This window comes from Setaria italica, chromosome IX (genome assembly GCF_000263155.2).
Source record: "Setaria italica strain Yugu1 chromosome IX, Setaria_italica_v2.0, whole genome shotgun sequence".
NCBI lineage: Eukaryota > Viridiplantae > Streptophyta > Magnoliopsida > Poales > Poaceae > Setaria > Setaria italica.
In genome coordinates this window covers 9004978-9022886 of record NC_028458.1, presented here as the reverse complement: position 1 = coordinate 9022886, position 17909 = coordinate 9004978, and the positions used below count along the sequence as shown (strand labels likewise).

General features: G+C 53.1%; 3 protein-coding genes across 3 annotated transcripts; 2 read left to right on the top strand and 1 right to left on the bottom strand.

Annotated features, from left to right (window-relative positions):
• The first annotated feature begins 266 nt into the window (after positions 1–266).
• On the top strand, positions 267–4128 carry LOC101762430 (thymocyte nuclear protein 1). The gene is made up of 3 exons (XM_004982129.3): positions 267–404; positions 2454–3614; positions 3724–4128. Exon 2 carries the CDS (start codon positions 3047–3049, stop codon positions 3596–3598), a length of 552 nt encoding a protein of 183 aa, XP_004982186.1. The 5' UTR covers positions 267–404; positions 2454–3046; the 3' UTR covers positions 3599–3614; positions 3724–4128.
• A 2728-nt stretch (positions 4129–6856) lies between these two features.
• LOC101762011 (translation initiation factor IF-2) lies at positions 6857–8012 on the top strand. The gene has a single exon (XM_004982128.3). It carries the CDS (start codon positions 6942–6944, stop codon positions 7620–7622), a length of 681 nt encoding a protein of 226 aa, XP_004982185.1. The 5' UTR covers positions 6857–6941; the 3' UTR covers positions 7623–8012.
• A 734-nt stretch (positions 8013–8746) lies between these two features.
• LOC101757844 lies at positions 8747–9670 on the bottom strand. The gene has a single exon (XM_004986259.3). The coding sequence runs from the start codon at positions 9390–9392 to the stop codon at positions 8937–8939; it is 456 nt and encodes a 151-aa protein (XP_004986316.2). The 5' UTR covers positions 9393–9670; the 3' UTR covers positions 8747–8936.
• Positions 9671–17909: the final 8239 nt, after the last annotated feature.

Sequence of the window (17909 nt, the reverse complement as noted above, 5' to 3'; positions counted from 1 at the left end):
TTTTGTTTCGACCAGATTAGAGACGGAGACTTGTGGTCACGGAACCTTCCCCCCTTCACCAATCTGTGGGACGCTCGGCGTCTTTCTCATTTGTTGAGACAAAAGTCCTTGCCATTTTGCTCGAGAGGGGAAAGAAAAGAACAAAAAAAAAAATCTAAAATCAATACGCGCCCTTCTCTGAGGTCCAAGCCCGGCACAATCAGTTCGGCCCTTTCTCTCTGCTGGCCCTTTCTCTGTTCGGCCCAGGCCCACAAATTGCATTGGACCTTTCCTTCTCTAGGGCCCAGGGGATTTTGCTTTGCCTTTGCGTCCGTCGTCATCTTCGCAAGACACCAGCGAGAGCGAGAGACCGAAGAGGAAGACAGGATGCGGCTCTCCTTCCCCCTTGTTGCCGGCGCCGTCCTGTGAGTCTCTCGATCCCCCCATCTCCCCCTAGCACCGTGCCCTCATGGATCTCGCGCGGATTCCCTGCCTGTCGCCAGCCCCACGCCGACCTAGACGCGCCGTCGAGCAAATCCTCCGGTGCTGTTTCACTTTGGGTCTCGCCTTGGTTGTTGCCCAGCGCGTAGTTAGTCACTGCGTGTAGCGCCGGAGGCCGGAGGGTTGTGGGTGTCATTCAAAGCTCTGATTAGATGCGCGCGAAGCTTCGTTGGGCACACATCCGCGTCATATCGGTAGCTTTCTCATATTGTGTTAGGTTAGGTAGTACCTCACCCGTTCTCGTGGTGGGATAGGAGCGTTTCAGCTGTATGGAACGAATGCATAAGCGTTTGCGTTTCTGTCAGGTTGCGAAGGTTGATCAAGCGTAGGGCTTATTCATGGTACTAGCTTCAGTATGCATATCTTATTGCCAGCTTGCCTTTTTTTTTGTTCCATATGTTTGGTGATGTGGTATTGTTGTTAGTAACTTTGTAATCTGGGCATTCATAATTCATAAGTTCTTTTAGTCTGTTTGAGACGTAATAGATGCGTGCTTCAAGTGCTGACTTTCAAAGACCCCTTGTGATGCAAAGAAAGTGTTTAACTAGGTTGTTCATTTTAGCCAGTGATGATTCTGTACTTTAGAAATTGTCCATCTACACGTTCATTTTAATCTGAATATAGTGCCTTCTAATTTGTTGTAGTCAGTTGTCCTCCGTCAATTTACTCCTGAGCAACTGAATTTTTAGCATAATTGAACAAATTCAACTAATAATTGATAATAGAGTCAAGACAACTTTGAAGGATGTGTGCAAACTTTTCCCATTTTCAGTTATAAACTGCTTTCTAGTTCATTGTAGCCAGTTATTCTTGACCAACTTATTCCTCAGGGCTCAGGCAGAAATTTTTTAACTGAATTGTATATATTTACTTGATAATTTGACATAGAGTCGAGATAATTCTGAAGGATTGTGCAAATACTTCCACTTTAGTAAGATCAAAGTTGTGCCTTAATGCTCAGGGCATCCAATCAATTAGATCTCAACTTATAACACAACAGTTGCTGCTTTCTAATGTGATGGCATATTTACAAACTACATGGGTTCGCATCACAATAGAAGTTGTGCTTTTAAAATGAGATATGTATTACTATTGAGAAAATGTTGTTACAAAACAGCTATTGCCATTTCTCTTGGTTGGAATAGTAATGTGTAATAGATGTTCCATCTGTTTACTTTTTGTTTGGCCAAAGAATTGAATAGTCTATGTTACTGTAGAGAAATAAGAATACCTGGCTATGCAATTGTTCTTATAGAGAGATGCCATCTCCATTATTTTTAGAGGCATCTAAAATATTGTTTTTAGACTTTAGAGGCTGCTAAAGAAAAAAAAGGTTTCCATGTATTATCTTCAATATGCATGGCAAGTTTCTAATGTTCTACCGCACGAACTTTACTGTCTTATCCTTTCTCCCATGCAAAAGTTTGGCTCTAGAAAATTTGTTTTAGACTAATTGCAGAGACATTGGCGGTGTTTTTTTCATGTGCAAAACTGCAAAAGCATCTCCAATACTTGAACGAGCATGGGCATTTTTTTTTCTCGAACACGCAGGAGAACTGTGTGTGAACGAGTATGGATATAGGCACATGGTTTTGTTAATTTGGGCACAAGGCTTGGTCAACAGATTATCTGAGTAAAATTGCTTCTGAAATCTGAATGAAATGATTATAGTAGCTCTGTTGCAGTATGATATGGGAGCAGGGGAATCATGAAGTCAAGTTGGTAGTTCTATTGCAGTAATATGTGAAATTTATTTGTGTTGATACAGTGCCATCTTATTTGCTATTGCTGACCAGAGGTGCTGACGTATGTTGCGGCTGTTCCTCTTTCTGTACTGAAACCACCTTTGTCTGAGAAAATCTTGTTTCTTGGTGTGCTGTTCGTTACTGTCACAACTACATACCTGCTTCTCTCACACTGCAAGCATAGCTTATCTTGATGATCTTAGTCATTCCTTCCTGAAAATGCCACAGGATCGGAGTGATTTCTGGGAATGTAATATTTGGGCCACCACTTCAGAAGTATTGGGCAGAGAAGCAGCAGGAAGAGGCAGCAAAGGAGGGTCAAGCTGGTTCAACCTAATAGAGGGCCCTCGGTTTTCATTGTCGCAGTTCTGTCGATGGAACACTCTACTCTGAATGCTGACATTCATAAGAAATGTGTACTTTCTTTGGTCCCTTACTGTAACTGTTGAGCTAACTTCAGTGTTTGTTAGCGTTGGTTGAATTAGCAGCCTTCGTAGTGGAAGGAAACAATGTATAAAGCACAGTATCAGTTCTCTGTTGATTCCCATTGCAAGATAGTTTCGTTATATGTATAATATATCTGTTCTCTGTTGATTTTATGCATCTCAGCCTGGGTGTCCTGTTTGGGCCGTGCGTTGGAGCGCTTCTCCTCTCGGTAGCCCAGCCCATCACTTATCCGCTTTTCTGGAGCGGCAGGCGGGTGGGGAAGACGACGAACTGCCGCCAATGTAGAAATTCCCCGCCCACTACAAGCCCTAGCTGCCCACATTCCCGCCAAAACAAGAACCTCGCCGGAGGTCACAATCTCAACCCCGCACAGGATGCCGAGGAAAGCCAAGCCCGCCGCTCAAGCCACGGCGGCGGCGACTGCCGCCACTGGCGTCCAGTACTGGCTTCTGAAGACGGAGCCAGGCGAGTGGTCGTGGTCCGACCAGGCGCGCGCCAAAGGCGGCGTCGCGCCGTGGGACGGCGTCCGCAACCACCAAGCCATGAAATACCTCCGCGCCATGCGCACCGGCGACCGGTGCCTGTTCTACCACTCCGGCGCCGGCGCCTCCTCCCGCCGCGTCGTCGGCGTCGTGGAGGTCGCTCGGACCTGGTACGAGGAAGGCGAGGGGGACGGGAAGGGGAAGGGGAAGGAGGCGGCCGCCGGCGGCGCCGTGGACGTGCGGTCGGTCGGGGAGTTCCGGAACCCCGTCCCTCTGGGTGAGATCAAGAAGGCGGCGGGAGAGGTGGAGGGGATGAGCGACTTCGCGCTGCTCCGGCAGCCGCGGCTGTCGGTGATGCCCGTGCCGGCCAAGGTCTGGGACTGGATCTGCGACGCGGGAGGGGGCTTCGTGCAGGACGGCGAGGCTGAGGAAGAAGAGCCTTGATGCTGCAACCGTCAAGGTAACCAACCTGATTTTGCAGGGCAACAAAGGCCTCATGTTGCAATGTTATATTAATCTCGGTAAATGTATGCTAATCTAAGAGTATAATTAGATGGTTCGTGCTGCAGGGTGCCACCCCAATTGCAAAGGCCGCATTTTGTGGAGTCCTTTTTGCCCTGCAAGGGGTGCTAAGTTGCAATAGCAGCACCCTTTTGTTCAGAAGAGGGATGGAATCAGTGGTATTCAGTTCATCTTTCTTTAGCGTCTGCCATCTCGGATCCGAAGTCTGCCAAACAAGGCGTGTAGTTACTAGTTGATCTCGGTAAGTTCAGTGGTTGATGTAGCTGGAGTAGCTTGTGGTCTATGAAGCACACGAGTTGTTGTGTGTGCTTCATATTGTAGCTTGTGACTTCATAACTGGGTCATCTACTTGCTGCTCTGTATGGATAAGTTGGATGCATAGTTTACTGAAGTTTCGATGTTATGGGCCTATGGCATGGCGTTAGCTGCTACTCGATTACTAAACTTTACTACCATGATGCCCACTTAGATCATCAGAGAACAGCAGGTGGTCATGATCCATGGCCTGCTTTCTGTATCTGTGCACTGAAAGTTCCTTTGCAGCTGTTCATTTATATCAGTGTAAAATGCAGATGAAGGATGCCGTGCGCTGCTCGTTCGAATGAAACTGGAAATTCAGAAAGCAGGTTCTTGGATCGGAATTGACGCTTGCCGTTTCCTCGGAGTGGGGAAAAAAGAACGACGGTGTTCATGTGAGATGTAGCTAATGCAGACACAAATGTGGTTGGTCAGCTGAGCTCTCGACAGATATGTGCAGCCCGCAGGATGCGGGCAACTCTCGGTGACTTGGAGCTGCACCTGAAAAAATGGTTGGGACTTCACGATGTCGGACAACGATTAGCTCCGACTCATTTCGACCTCAACTTGCTTCACTTGGCTAGTTGGGCTTCACCGGTGTTTTTAGAACCTGGCCCCTTTACAGGTTAAGGGCCTGTTTGGGAAGGGGGTGTTAAAGTTTAACACCCCCTTTTTAACAGATTTTAACACTTTTGGTTGCCAAACACAAGTGTTAAAGATGAAGTGTTAAAATTTAACACCCCTCTTTTCATAAACACATGGAGGGGGTGTTAAAATGTGCTAAAGGTGTTAAAAGTGGTCCCCCTCCCCACTTATTCCCTGGTTGCCCCCCTCTCTCTCCTCTTCTCTCTCCTCCACTGCCCCCATCTTCCTTCCCCGATCCGCACGTCGCGCACCGCCGCCAGTCCGCCCGTCGCGCCGCCGCTGGTCCGCCCATCGCGCGCCACCGCCGGTCCGCGCCGCTCCTGCGTCGGGATGCCACGCTGGGCAGCACGCGGCGGGCTCGCGCGGGCGGCAGGCGGCGGCCAGCGCGGGTGGCCTCGCGTGGGCGGCGGCTGGCGCGGCCGGCGGGTGCGGGCGCGGGCGAGGCCGATCCGGTGGTGTGGGGACCGGCGGGCGGCGCAGGTGGTGGCGGTGGGGGCTCGGGCGGGCGCGGTGGTGGCGTTGGGGGCTCGGGCGGGCGCGGCCGCTAGCGCCGCGGTAGGGGACGCCGGCGGCGGGGCGGGGCCGGAGGCGGCATGCGCAGGGGAGGGGCCGACGGGGCGGCCGGCAGCGCCGACGCCGACGTTGGCGCCGGGCACGGCGTGGACCGAGCAGGGGTGGGGCCGGAGGCGGCAGGCGCAGGAAAGGAGGAAGAAGGAAGGAGGAGGAAGGAGAAGAAGGAAGAAGGGGTATTTGGCTGCCATTGAGAGGAGTAATGAGGGGTAAAGTTGTCAATTACAACCTAAGGTGTTAAATTTTAACAGATCATCCAAACACCTCAAGATACTAAAGTTTAACACCTTTATTTGAGGGTGTTAAAGTTTAACACCCTGTTAAATTTTAACACGCCCTCCCAAACAGGGCCTAACTCACGGGTCACGTAAATTTTAGAACCTGGTCTTTTTATATCAGTAATCTCAGAATGGTCCCAGATGCAATTTGGATGGGAGGTGGGAGCACATGCAGCCAGCGACACGGCTTGCGTATCGAACTGACGTAGTAGTGACGTGGCAGGAAAACAGTAGCAGGGAGTCCTCCGAGTCCAAGTTGTAGTTAAACTTACACATACACATAGACACACATACAATACTATACCCACACACCTATGCGCAAATTAAAACCTACATTCTACACTCACACTCGCATGCCTGCCTTGAAGAGATGGTTTCGGACACCAGTTCCCAGCACGTGTTGAGGGTGCAACAATCCTGAAAAATCGCTTCCGTAGAGGATTGAACCTTCGACCCTCTACTGAGGCCGGTGGTCTTACGCCCGTTCGCAAACAGCAGCTTATTTAGCCAGGTTCATTTTTTTTAAGATAAAGTTAGCTAGGTTCATATGGGGCTGCCTTAAAATTTAAAGGATAGAAGGAGGTGTCCTTTTGGGTTTTGATGGAGTGAGAATTTATCAGATCACGCGGCGTCGCCAATCAAGCAGATTCAGATAGCGCGTAATAAATGTGACCGAGACCTGAAGCTGATGGGATTGGGACTGGGCGATCGAGCAGTGCCGGTGCCGGTGCCAGCGCCGGTAGTGCCGTAGAGAGCTGTGTCGCACACTCTGAGCTGAACCGTCCATCCTCTTTGGGCTTCAATTCGTCCCATGTTGCCTGTCGGCGAGTTGCATGCTGGGGTAGCATTTTTCTCCTCTCTGACTGCCATCGGCACAGCAATTCTGCCAAATCTGGGCCGAGCATTGAGTACCGGCACTCCCAAGTCATATGGATAGCATCATCATCCTGAATGCCTGACAAGATGAGGAGGAGGATGAATGCAGAACGAACGATGGGGAAGCCAAGCCACCTCCCTGCACTGCCACCGCACCGGGGTGTCAGATGAGTCCAGCGGCGAGCGGAAAATGCGGCGGCGCGGCTGTGCTCGGTCACCCAGCAGTCGCCGCCACGCCGGTGGCGGAAAATGGACGGGCCACGACGACGCGAAGGCCGCGCGCGCCATAAATGTCAGCACATGAACGGCTCGCGTGCCTCACTCCCACCACAGGTGTCGCGAAACGCGGTGCTGACAGACGGCTGTGAGAGTTCTGTGGCCCGATTGAAATTTTTCGTGGGCGTTGGACGACGTCGGCCGTCGCCGGTGGGGTCCCAGCGTCAAACCGCTGGCGCGAACCGCTGCTGCCGATCATAATAATGGCTCCACCAGATCACCGGCCCTAGTCTAGCATCCCCAATCTCCACAGCTCGAGCTGCCTCCCTGCTCTGCCCTGCCCGCGAGATCCCCAACCTCCAGCCTCTCACGCGCCTCTTTTAATGCGCGAATCGCCCCCTACTTATTGGGTTAGCGCCCTAAACTCACAAGCCCGTCATCACGGACAGACAGCGCACACAAACGTACACCAACCTCGTCGAGCGAACGCAAGGCCGATCGGAGCAACGAGACCCGCAGCCATGGCCGCGGCCGCTCCCCGCCACGCTGAGCTCCTCCTCGCCCTGCTGCTGCTTGTCGGCCTTCTCTCCACGACAGCCCTCGCCGCGCGCGCCGGCGCAGGCGCCGTCGACGCGGAGCTCATCACGTCGTCCAAGAAGCCCTCCTCCCCGGGCCCCAGGAAGCCCGCCGTGAAGCCGCCGCCCGTGGTGCCCAAGCCAAACCCCAACCCCGGCGCGGGCGCGGGAGGCGTCGGCGGCGCTATCCCGACCATCCCGGGCTTCGGCAACGGCATCCCCGGGATGGGCGGGTTCGGGAACGGCATCCCCGGTATGGCCGGCGGGTGGGGCGGCGGCTACGGCGGGCCGGCGGGCGGGTACGCGCGCGGCGGCGTGGTGGCGCCCACGGTCACCTGCACCGAGAAGGGGCCCTGCTACAGGAAGAAGGTCACCTGCCCCAAGAAGTGCTTCTCCTCCTACAGCGGCGCCGGCAAGGGGTATGGAGGCGGCGGCGGCGGGGGCAGCTGCACCGTCGACTGCAAGGTCAAGTGCACGGCCTACTGTTGATTGGCTCACCTCTATCGCCGGTCACCACGCAGCAGTGAGCTTACTGGACAGCTGGCTGTTGGTGTGACCGCGCGCGTCGGTGAGTTAAGAGTACGAGACCACGAGTTGTTATCGTTAACTGCAGTGTCATAACAGTACTAGGCTTTGTGATGTGATGCAGGCTCCATGCTTTGTTAGTATGTTTGAGATGCTCTGCTTATGGTGTGTAATCCTCTGCGTTATGCTCTTACTTCTCATAAAGTTTATAGGCAATGTCGGTGTCAAATCCACTATGAATCAATAAAGAGTTTTATAGACATAAATGTGTGTCTTTTTTTACTTGTACCATGTGGAGTGAACCAAGTTGTTGAAGAATTCTTGCAAATAAGATTTTTTTATCGTGGATGACAATTACTTGAATGATGTTTCTCCAAATTCCTCCATCAGCAATATGCCATAATTTAGTGGGAAGTACTTTTAGCAAAACATTCTCATAGATCCAAGTCCTGGACCATTTTCCCCAATAGGGAAAAAATATAGAGGAAAAGACCATTGCAATTAATTTTACAGCTTTCACAGGCAATTTGTTCAAAATGATACACTCCCACCCTAAAATCCTCACATCTAAGAGTAGTGTGTAAGTGCATGTCTATTGTAAACTTTGTTCTTCAGCTGAGGCTGTTCTGAAAAATTGGTTCCTACAAGGCTACAACTCTTGTGGTATCAAAACTGCTATACCTTGATTCCTGACTGTCTTGCCACGCCTAACAATTCTCATTTGACCCCTCTGTTTCCTGCAAGTTCTCATTTACCGTTGAAGCTCACATACAAAATCAACGAGAGGGCTCACAAATAAAGGTTTCCTCGATCGTAAGCTGTTTTTTTTTCAGTAAGAAGTTAAAAGTGATTTGCAACAAGAGGACATTTACTAGGGCGAAAATTATGTGGACAAGTTTTTTTTTGTTTTTCACGTTTTGAGCATAATTCTTAACTCCTCAGATGCTCCTACTTCTGAAACTTAATTCTCACATGCGCAACTAGTCTAATGCTAAACTACATCAACCAAAATATGGCAGCGAAAATGTGGAAATGATTACCGGCTAGCAGAAGGCAAAGCTTACTGTCATCATTGGATGCAAAACCCAAGCAACAAAGAATAGTACCAAGCTTGATTTATCTTTGTTTCCAATCATAAACTAGTTGCTTAATTTCTTGGTCCAATTCATTCGCGCTACAAGAAGGCTGTCGCCACGCCCCAAAAGCAGGGGAAATGAGACCGGAACACGAACAACCGAACAAGTGATCGAAACTCCACAAATATCCAAGAATCCGTTTCTACAGCTGGTGGCCGCCGAAGCCGGCCGCGCCGTACGCCGGGCTGAGCAGCGGCGCCGAGTACCACGACGCGTAATCGAACTGCTGCTCCGGTGCCACCGCGGCGGCGGCGGCGGCCGCTGCCGCCTCCATGCGCCTGCTCTCCGCGACCATAGCCGGCGCCACCACCCTCTGCTGCGCGGCCAGCTGCGCCGCGGGCCCCGGTGCGGCCGCCTCGCTACCACCACCGGCGCCCGTGAGCCTCTGCACCAGCGCCCGGAAGTCCCTGGGCTCCACGCGGTACACCTTGGGCGGCGGCGGCGGCAGAGCGCCACCTCCACCGCCGGTGCCGCGCCAGGGCCTGGCCGCCGCCCCGTGCGCGCTGCTCCTCCTCTCGCCGTGGTGGTCCATTCCGCGAGTTCTTGCCCAGCAGCTCGTGTTTCTTGTGCACCGTGCCCGCTGGTGGAGCGAGCGCATAAATAGCCGTGGGCGCGCGCGTGCGTGCGGGTTTGTTCGGCCGGGGTCGGGGTCGGTCAGACTAGTCAGCGGCGAGAGGGATCGGCGGCCGGGTGCAATGGCACACGTGGAAACGGTGGTCAACGCGCACCTCAACGGGGGTGTGTTGAAGTGGAACCGCCGGCGCCGAGCGGGACGGCCGGCCGGCCTAACCGAGCCAGGCTGGCAAGCGGGGCCCAGGGGCCGCGTGGGTGAAGTGGACGCCGACGCGCGCACCTCCTGGGTGGGCGGCGCCGCGGCGGCAAGCCGGACTGCCGGAGCACGGCGGCCCGCCCCGTGGATGTGCGACTGGTGGACGGTCGTCGAGTGGTATCCCGGGTTACTTTCTTCCATTTTGGACGGGTTCGGGTCCATTTTTCTGAGCCGTGCAGCTAGGCGAGATGGGATAGTTTGTGAATTGTGATGATCTTTCTGTGCTTCTAGGAGGTTACGGGTGGGCGAGATTTTCTGTGCTGGAGCTATCAGTAGCGGCGGGTGACCAAGCTGGTCCTTGCACGCTGCGGTGACGTGCCAAGCAGTGACTTCCGCATTTGGTCCCTTTCTTTCGTCTCCGTCCCAAAAGCGGCATTACTACTATAGAACCTAAATTGGATCAAAAGTCTTTGAATAAGATTGAAATTATAAGATCTTCTGTACAAAAATAATAAAACTGCAGATTTTATTGATTGGAATTATAAGATAAAGACTCTAAGTTATGAACGAAAAGAAGCAAAATAGAATGTTAATAAAACTGCAGATTTTATTGATTGGAATTATAAGATAGAGACTCTAAGTTATGAACGAAAAGAAGCAAAATAGAATGTTGCGAACTGAGCTGTGTGGTGGAACTTGCCTACTTAGGTTTGAGTCCTAGAGTCAGCGTGGGTACTCGCATTTTCTAAATTTATTTTAGGATTTTAAACGGCACATTTTTTTATTTTTTAGTGGTAGGTGACGTGCCGTCGACCGCGAGTCTATCGGAGGTGCTCATAGGACTAGGGTGTTCATAGGGGTGAGTATGCATACGTGTATGTAAGCATTTGCATATGTAATGTGTAATTCGAAAAAAGTGAAGTAGAGTGTTAGAATCCGACAATCATGAGAATAGACTAGGGAATTAGAATGTTACCAAGTAAAAAGAAGATCTAAACCCGGTTCTAAAAGCTTTAATCGCTCCCTTTGTCCGCCAACAGCTAGGTTAGCTATCTCTCTCAATTTCATCACTCACATCCAACAACTAACGAAAGATGTATTGATGAAGCTATAGGAGGGGGGGAAATGTTGTTTTTGAATGGTAACCTTGAGATAGCCAGGTTCGTCCATAGCTCTATCAAGCCAAAGTACCGTTGGACGGATAATGTTTTTTAATGCAAAAGTAAATTAGTTTATTATTTCAAGCTGCGCTCAAACTGGACTAATTGTCTCGGGCCACCAAAATCCGCGCCAAAGCCCTAAATATGCATCGGGCTGGGCTTAGTTCGCTGGGATCGAGCCGAGCCGTTGGACCAGGCCTATTTTTTTTGGAAAAAGTTTTATTTACCTCCTTGGATATTGAGCCGAGTCCGCGTTTCCTCCTGCGATTCGAAAACCGTTTGTTCTAACTCCTTGAGCTCTTGAAACCAGACACAAGACCACCCAAAACCGAGTCCATCACGGTTTCGTCCCACTTGGCGCTGACATGGCAGCAGTTATGTCACCTGTACGGACTTTTGCTGACGTGGCCTCTTATGTCACTCTCTTATCCTTTTTTTTCTCTCCCGTCCTCCCCGGTCATCGTCTCCGCGTGGAGCGTGAACCACACCACCGTCTTGAGCTAATCCTCCACAAACTTGAGCATTAATTGAATGCATAGAACGGATCGCGCTCTCTCTCCTCTCGCCATTCTACCACTCGGAGCAAGAAATGGACCACAAAAGCTCCTCCTCGCCTCCCCCTTCCTCAACCTCGGTGAACTTCGGCGACTGTTTTCTTCACCGTCGGTGAGCTTCCTCGATGAAATCCTCACTTTTTTGCTCCAGTGTTCAACCCTTAATGTCGTTTCCCTTCCTTGTTTGACGTGAAAGGCTCGCCTCCTTCTTTGTCGTCAGCTATTCGACTGCTCATTTGTGTGTGGGCGGTGCGTTCAATTTGCATGTTCTGTCGCCTTGGCCTCGTTGGCAGATGCACTCTATGTGCTCGACGGACTGCCTATGAAAACTGAAAAGTGCATACGATAGAAGATTGTGAAAAGCGCATACGGTAAGCATGTGGGCTTAGCTAGCGTGAGCCTTGTGACTTGTGAGCAACTTGCAAAATCGACATCTAAGTAATACGGAGGAGATCTTGGAAGTGGCCGACCAAACAAAAATAATCACCAGAGCTCGGAAGCACAATCCTGCATTAATAATCCATATGCTCGCAGCACTCGCACCATGCGACCTCCACCCCCTCCGTGAATTGTGATAGCCGGCAGCTGCTTCTTGGCGCGTTGGCGGCCTTCCTGTTCCTGGCAAGCTCCAGTGCGAGGTCGGACATGGCGCGCTAGAGACCGTCCATCGAGATCCTCGGCTTCGACGATGCGGACGGGGCGGACAGGAAGGACGACGCGAGCCCGACGCGGAGGCCCCGGCGCCATTGTCCCGGTGGCCTATTTCGAGCGCCTTTGACTGCGCCGGACCAGTCGCCGTCCGACTGGAGCCGCGCGTCTTGGAGGCAGGTGAGCGCGTTGGCATCTTCCATGCGGCAACATTGCGCTGACCGTAGTGGCCGCGACCCCGGCCGCGCGCCTCCGGCAGGGCTGCGTGCGCCCGCGCTACCGATTGCCGTCGCTTTGGCAGCCTGCCGTTGAGGCACGCCATTCGGGACCACCCCTCCACTGCGTCGCAGACCTCCGACGGACGGTGGACGGCGCGCGGAGCCCCTTTTCCGTCGGAGCTGCTCGGAGTTCTGTCGCCCCCGCTGCGCACGCTCAGAGCTGTCATCGTCCCCACTCCCGACGCACCGCTCGAGAGCGTCCCACCCTGTCTGCTGCATCGCACATGACAAATCGCCCGGGAAGAGCGACGGTCTGCTTCTCCAGCTCCAGGTGGGCGAGGAGCTGAGCTCGCGGGAGAAGCGCGCGGCGAGATCCTGCGGCGCGCACGGGAGGCGGCCGTGTCGTCGGCGGAGAGGCTACTGTGCTTGCCGAGGTGGTCGGCATCACCTCGTAGCTGAGAGCTCCTACCTTGACTGCTGACTTTCAGGTCCACGTGACTGGCGGGGTCAGTTTTGAAGTATCGAGGAGTTTATTATTAGGGATGTATTGTGGGATAACATAATTTTGGAAGAAAAAATTTTTAGTAGAAAACCTCCTAATAAATAGTTTTGGAGGAGTTTTTTTAAGACTCTTGGAGTTCGAATGCGACAGCATGCTACCCCTATACACGAGACGGGGCGACGGGCTAGCAGAGTGGCAGTTGACGTGCAACACGCAACAGGGCAATGGGCGCCTGATCGAATCGGTGTGCAACAGGGCATGGCCGAATCGGCGTGCAATCGTATCAGGGAATCAGAAGAGTACGCGGTACGTGAGGGGAGTCACGTCCGACTGGGCATGGCAGCTCCCTCAACCCTTGCGAGTTGCGACGTAAGCATGATCAAGGGTAAAATGGGACGGGACTATTGAAGCGGCCGCCGTTCGATCAGCTGATAATTTTCAGGATTAAAAGACTTGGTTTTTTTAAAAAGACCACTGATTCACCGACCTCATGTAATGGATCGATGGCTGCTCGTGCAACAAGCACGCCTGTACGTGTTCATGCCAGTTCAACAGTGCAACAGGCAAGTTCTTGAACAAATCAGTTTTACAAGCCAACAGATGTTTCATGGTAGCACACCACCATTTCATTCGACACCAGAAAGATGATTACAAAAGTAGCCTCCATCCTAACTCTCAGACAAGAACAAGAAGTTATGCTTTAAGAGCATCACCAAATGCACAACCGAGACAGCACACAATGCAAGCTATTCAGTAAAGCTGCATCAGCCGCTATACTTGTACCAGCGACATTACTAACGCATGCTAGTCGCTAAGGCGATTAGGCGAAACTAACAGGGCGATTATCTAGCTAAGGGGGTGTTTGGGAGGAGGGGATTAAATTTTAGTCCCCGTCACATCGAATGTTTGGATACTAATTAGGAGTATTAAACCTAGACTAATTACAAAACTAATTACATAACCTCTATGCTAAATCGCGAGACGCATCTATTAAGCCTAATTAGTCCATGATTTGACAATGTGGTGCTACAGTAACCATTCATTAGCTGGATTAATTAGATTTAATAGATTCCTCTCGCGATTTAGCCTAGGAGTTCTGTAGTTAGTTTTGTAATTAGCTTATGTTTAGTCCTCCTAATATCCGAACATCCAATGTGAGGACTAAAATTTAGCCCTGGTATCCAAACGCCCCCCTAAAACTCGGCTACTGAATCAACCACTTGCTGTCATCGCAGCCACAACACACCACAAGCTAGCCTCCTGGTTGAGACCCAGACGAACATGAGACCGGCAGGCTAGGGAGGCACCACCGCGGCGGGGCCGTAGATGGGCACGTACTCTCCGTTGGCGTCGAGGGACTCGGACCAGTCCCAGACCCTGAGGATCTGTACCGGCACGACGTGGAGCCACCAGCCGCCCCACCTGATCCGGACCTCGCGCGGGATCTCCCGGGCGTGCTGGAGTCGGATGACGGCGCGGACCGGGGACAGGTCGGGCGCGGCGAAGCAGGCCGGGTCGACCTCGATCAGGTGCCCGAAGCTGTTGCAGTTACCGCGGATCTCCTCCACGCTCCGCTGCTCCCTGGGGTAGCCGTGCAGCGCGACGTGGGCGAGGGTCTCCAGCCGGATGCGCCGGACGTTGCTGCTCTCCCCCTCGCGCACAAGCTTGACGGTGGCGCCGTCCAGCGCGAACGGCTGCCGCGCCATGGCGGCCTCCCGGTCCTCGGGGCACCGGAACCGCACCTTCCTGTCGGCGCCGTGGCCGGGCGGGTGGAGCTCGTACAGCAGGGCCGGGAGCACGGCGCCGATGACCGCGCGGATGAAGGGCGCCGGGTGCGCCTTGCACGGCGCGTCCGCCGGGGTGATGTAGGCGTGGGCGATGCACCGGGCGAAGTACATCATCTCCGGGGGCGCCGCGGGCATGTACACCACGGCGGTCTCCCGCCGGGTGGTGCTGCGCTCGTGTTCCGGGGTGACCGCGTAGACCGCCGTCGCGGGGATGGGGCGGTTTCCCTGCACGTACGAGTCGACGTAGTCCGGGCGGCCGGGGATGTCGACCGCGTCTGCCTGGGAGACGGGCTGGGCGCCGCCTGGCTGCATCTTGTGCACGGGAAACGGGGGAGGGAACTGGACGCGGGGCTCTGGCTGTGTAAAGGCAGATGTGTTCTGGAAGCGTTGAATCTCTGTAGAGGCCGCCCCTTGCTCTATATAGCTAGCAACAACCGCTAGTGTGGCAATTGCCGATGAGACATTCTAGGTTCGTTTGTTGCAATCTATCGTAGGATTAGATTACAACAACAGAAGATACAATACTACGACTGAAACGATTTCTATCCCAACTTTCTTTCAACAGGCCGACGAGCTGCCTCTGCCCGACCGACCGATCGTGGAGCGCTTTGGGAGTTGATGCGATTTGCGAGGAAAGGAGGCCCGGAGCCTGGGAGATCAGCAGTTGAGTGATGGCCGGACTGTGTGACAGTGGGCACGCTCACCAGTTTACCACTACTCTACACCAGTTTAGAACTGAGGAAAACACGGATTCCTATTCCAGAGGAAAGGCTTCTCTTCTCTGAGGAAAACATGGGCATAAAAGCATCCAATGGAACCCAAAGTATAGTTTTCTGTGTCATTTCGTCGAGCTGACCCTGCATCTAGCTACTAGAGAGCTTCAGCATTTGTCGCGGATCAATCTTTGGCATCAGAGCACCAGTCTCTTGTCATTGCTTGCGATTGCGTGGTCAATTGAACGCGCATGGCACGGCTACTGTCGCCTGTCGCGTGTGCCGTTCAGCCGTTGCCGTGTTGCGCTTTGCAGCACCTTGCCGCGCTGCTGCACCTTCACAGTTCAGGGCTTCAGGCAGGGCGCCAGCGAAACGCCTGACCAATCGAGCAGCACGCCAGCAACACTGCAGCAGCAGCAGTGGACGGGTTGCCGCCTTGCCGGTACGGCGCCAGCGGTGGATCGGGCAGCTCGCAGCGCTGAAGCAGTTTCCGAGCCAGCCAGCCGTCGGTCCATCGCGCATTTGCGCTGAAACAGGACCTACATGCTACAAGTACAAAGCTGGGTTTCAAAATAAAACATGCTTTTCATGTGGCGGGCTGAACAAAGCCTATGTACGGGGATTGCCGGCCTTGCGGTGGCCGCCTAGAAGTCATCTTCCCTCGCCTGGCCAAATGCAGGTCGCCATTGGGCAAGCTCTTCAGCTCAACCACCAAGAAGGATGCGGCATCGTAGGTGATAGGGGGGCCATAGTCGTTGGGATCCATCGTGCTCATCGGCCTGCAGATACAGATCCTGCCCTTGCCCAGGTACGCCAGACTGGGCATGTCCCTCGGCTTCGAGGGTGGATGGTCCTCGTGGCATCGCTGATGCACTCCTCCCAGGGCCGAGGGAACGTGTCCTTCCACACGTGCCGCACCACCGGCGGCGTCCCGGCCTTGACGTCGCATGCGCACAGAAAATGAGTCTCGGCGGTGAGGCCAATGACTGAGTCGAGCTCCGGTACGTAGATCGCGCGACCCTCGAACGGCAGCAGCCAGGTTCCCTCCATCCGTCATGTGCCGTCCTTGGTGTCCAAGGAGAAGGTGCCCTTGTGGCTCACGGAGATCCACACGCACGTGCCGAGAGCGAAGTACGCCGATACGAACGTAATCTCATGGTGAGCCAAGGGCCCCACCGGTGGATTCGGCAGGGGGGCGGCGTGCCAGCCGGCGGGGGAGAAGCCGGAGTGTCTCGAAGGTGTAGATGCCGTCGAAGAGGATCGTGTCCATCCTGACCACGGTGCCGTCGGCCACGGGGACCATGGCGGGCTTGTCCCTGTGGCGGCCACCGAGAAACCGCGAGGAGTAGCCGCGGCACATGGGCCACCATTGGACGAGCCGGCCCTCGGATTCGCGGAGGCGTGGGCTGGCCTGCCTCTCCCAGAAGTCGTAGCCGCCGACCTTCATGACGGTGTCGTCCCAGTCGTATTGGGCGCCCACGATGCTGCCGCCGGAGACGGCGAAGGAGCAGCACCATTGAGAAGGTAACCGTGCGACGGGGTGCGGGAAGCAGGCCAGCGTCTCTTCCTCGCCGTCGAGGAGGAGGAGGTCGTAGACGAGGTGGCCGTCTTTCTCGTCGTGCAGCACCACAAGCGGCCGGTCGGTGGCCATCCCCACCACGCGCACACGCAGGCTGAGAGAACGTGGATCGATTAAGCACGTAGGCTCGGCTGGCCTCGATCTACCGCCACCGAGAGGATCTGCAATTTATAAGGGGTTTGAGGTGTTCGACTCGAGTACGGCCGGGCCGGCCCACCCCCTAAATCCTTCCGACGATTTGGCTTGGGGAAAGTAGTGGGAATTCATCACTGCATCGTGTGGAAGGTATCTCCCAACGTTTTCCTTTATTTTACCATTGCATTTCGTAGATCGGAGGATGTTTAGGTGACCTAGAGTTAGGTTGATGATTTGAAATTTTGATGAAATGCAATGTTGTTATGTGTTAGATGATGCTTAGTTCATACGCACTAGATTCAATGCCCGCGATATTGACGTGTAGATCTTGTTGCATGCTTTGGTTTAGGTAGATATTCATCCAATTGTGTAGTGTACATGATATAGGTAATTTTTTTTAATATGTCCAATTGATATGTCATATGTGGAATGTGTCCAATTGATATGTCCAATATGTGCAATGTGTAGTGTACATGATATGGTGAAGTGTTTGTATTTTATAGATGGATCGTTTAGTTCGTTTTTTTATGGTGGTATTGTGAAAGAAAATGGGAAGTTCGAGAATATGAATGAGGTAGTTGAATTCTTCGATGGTGCTTGAACTTTTATTGATTTAGTTGACCGTGCAATGAGGAAGTATGGATGTAGAGTGGATGAGATGATATTGAGAGGCTGTTTTGATTGTGGGAAAGATAGAGCTCATTATGTTCTCATGAACTTGGATAAGCAGAATTGAAGCACTAATGGAAACATAAGGACCAAACATGAGATGGATATACTTCAGGTGAGCATCAAATAGGCTATTATTGAGTTACAGTGCGGCAGAGCAGCACTGCCGCATCAGAAAGAGTGGCGCAGCAGACCTCTGACCTACTGAAAGTTTATTGCGTTTTGCGCGACACCTCAGTCTTGCCGCGCCAGCCAGAGTGGCGTGGCAGCCCTCTGAAAGTTTGTTGCGTTTTGCGTGGCAGTTTAGTCCTATCGCGTCAGGCTGGCGCGACAACACCATCTTGCTCTACACTTCCACGTTTATAACTTACTGCTCTCAAG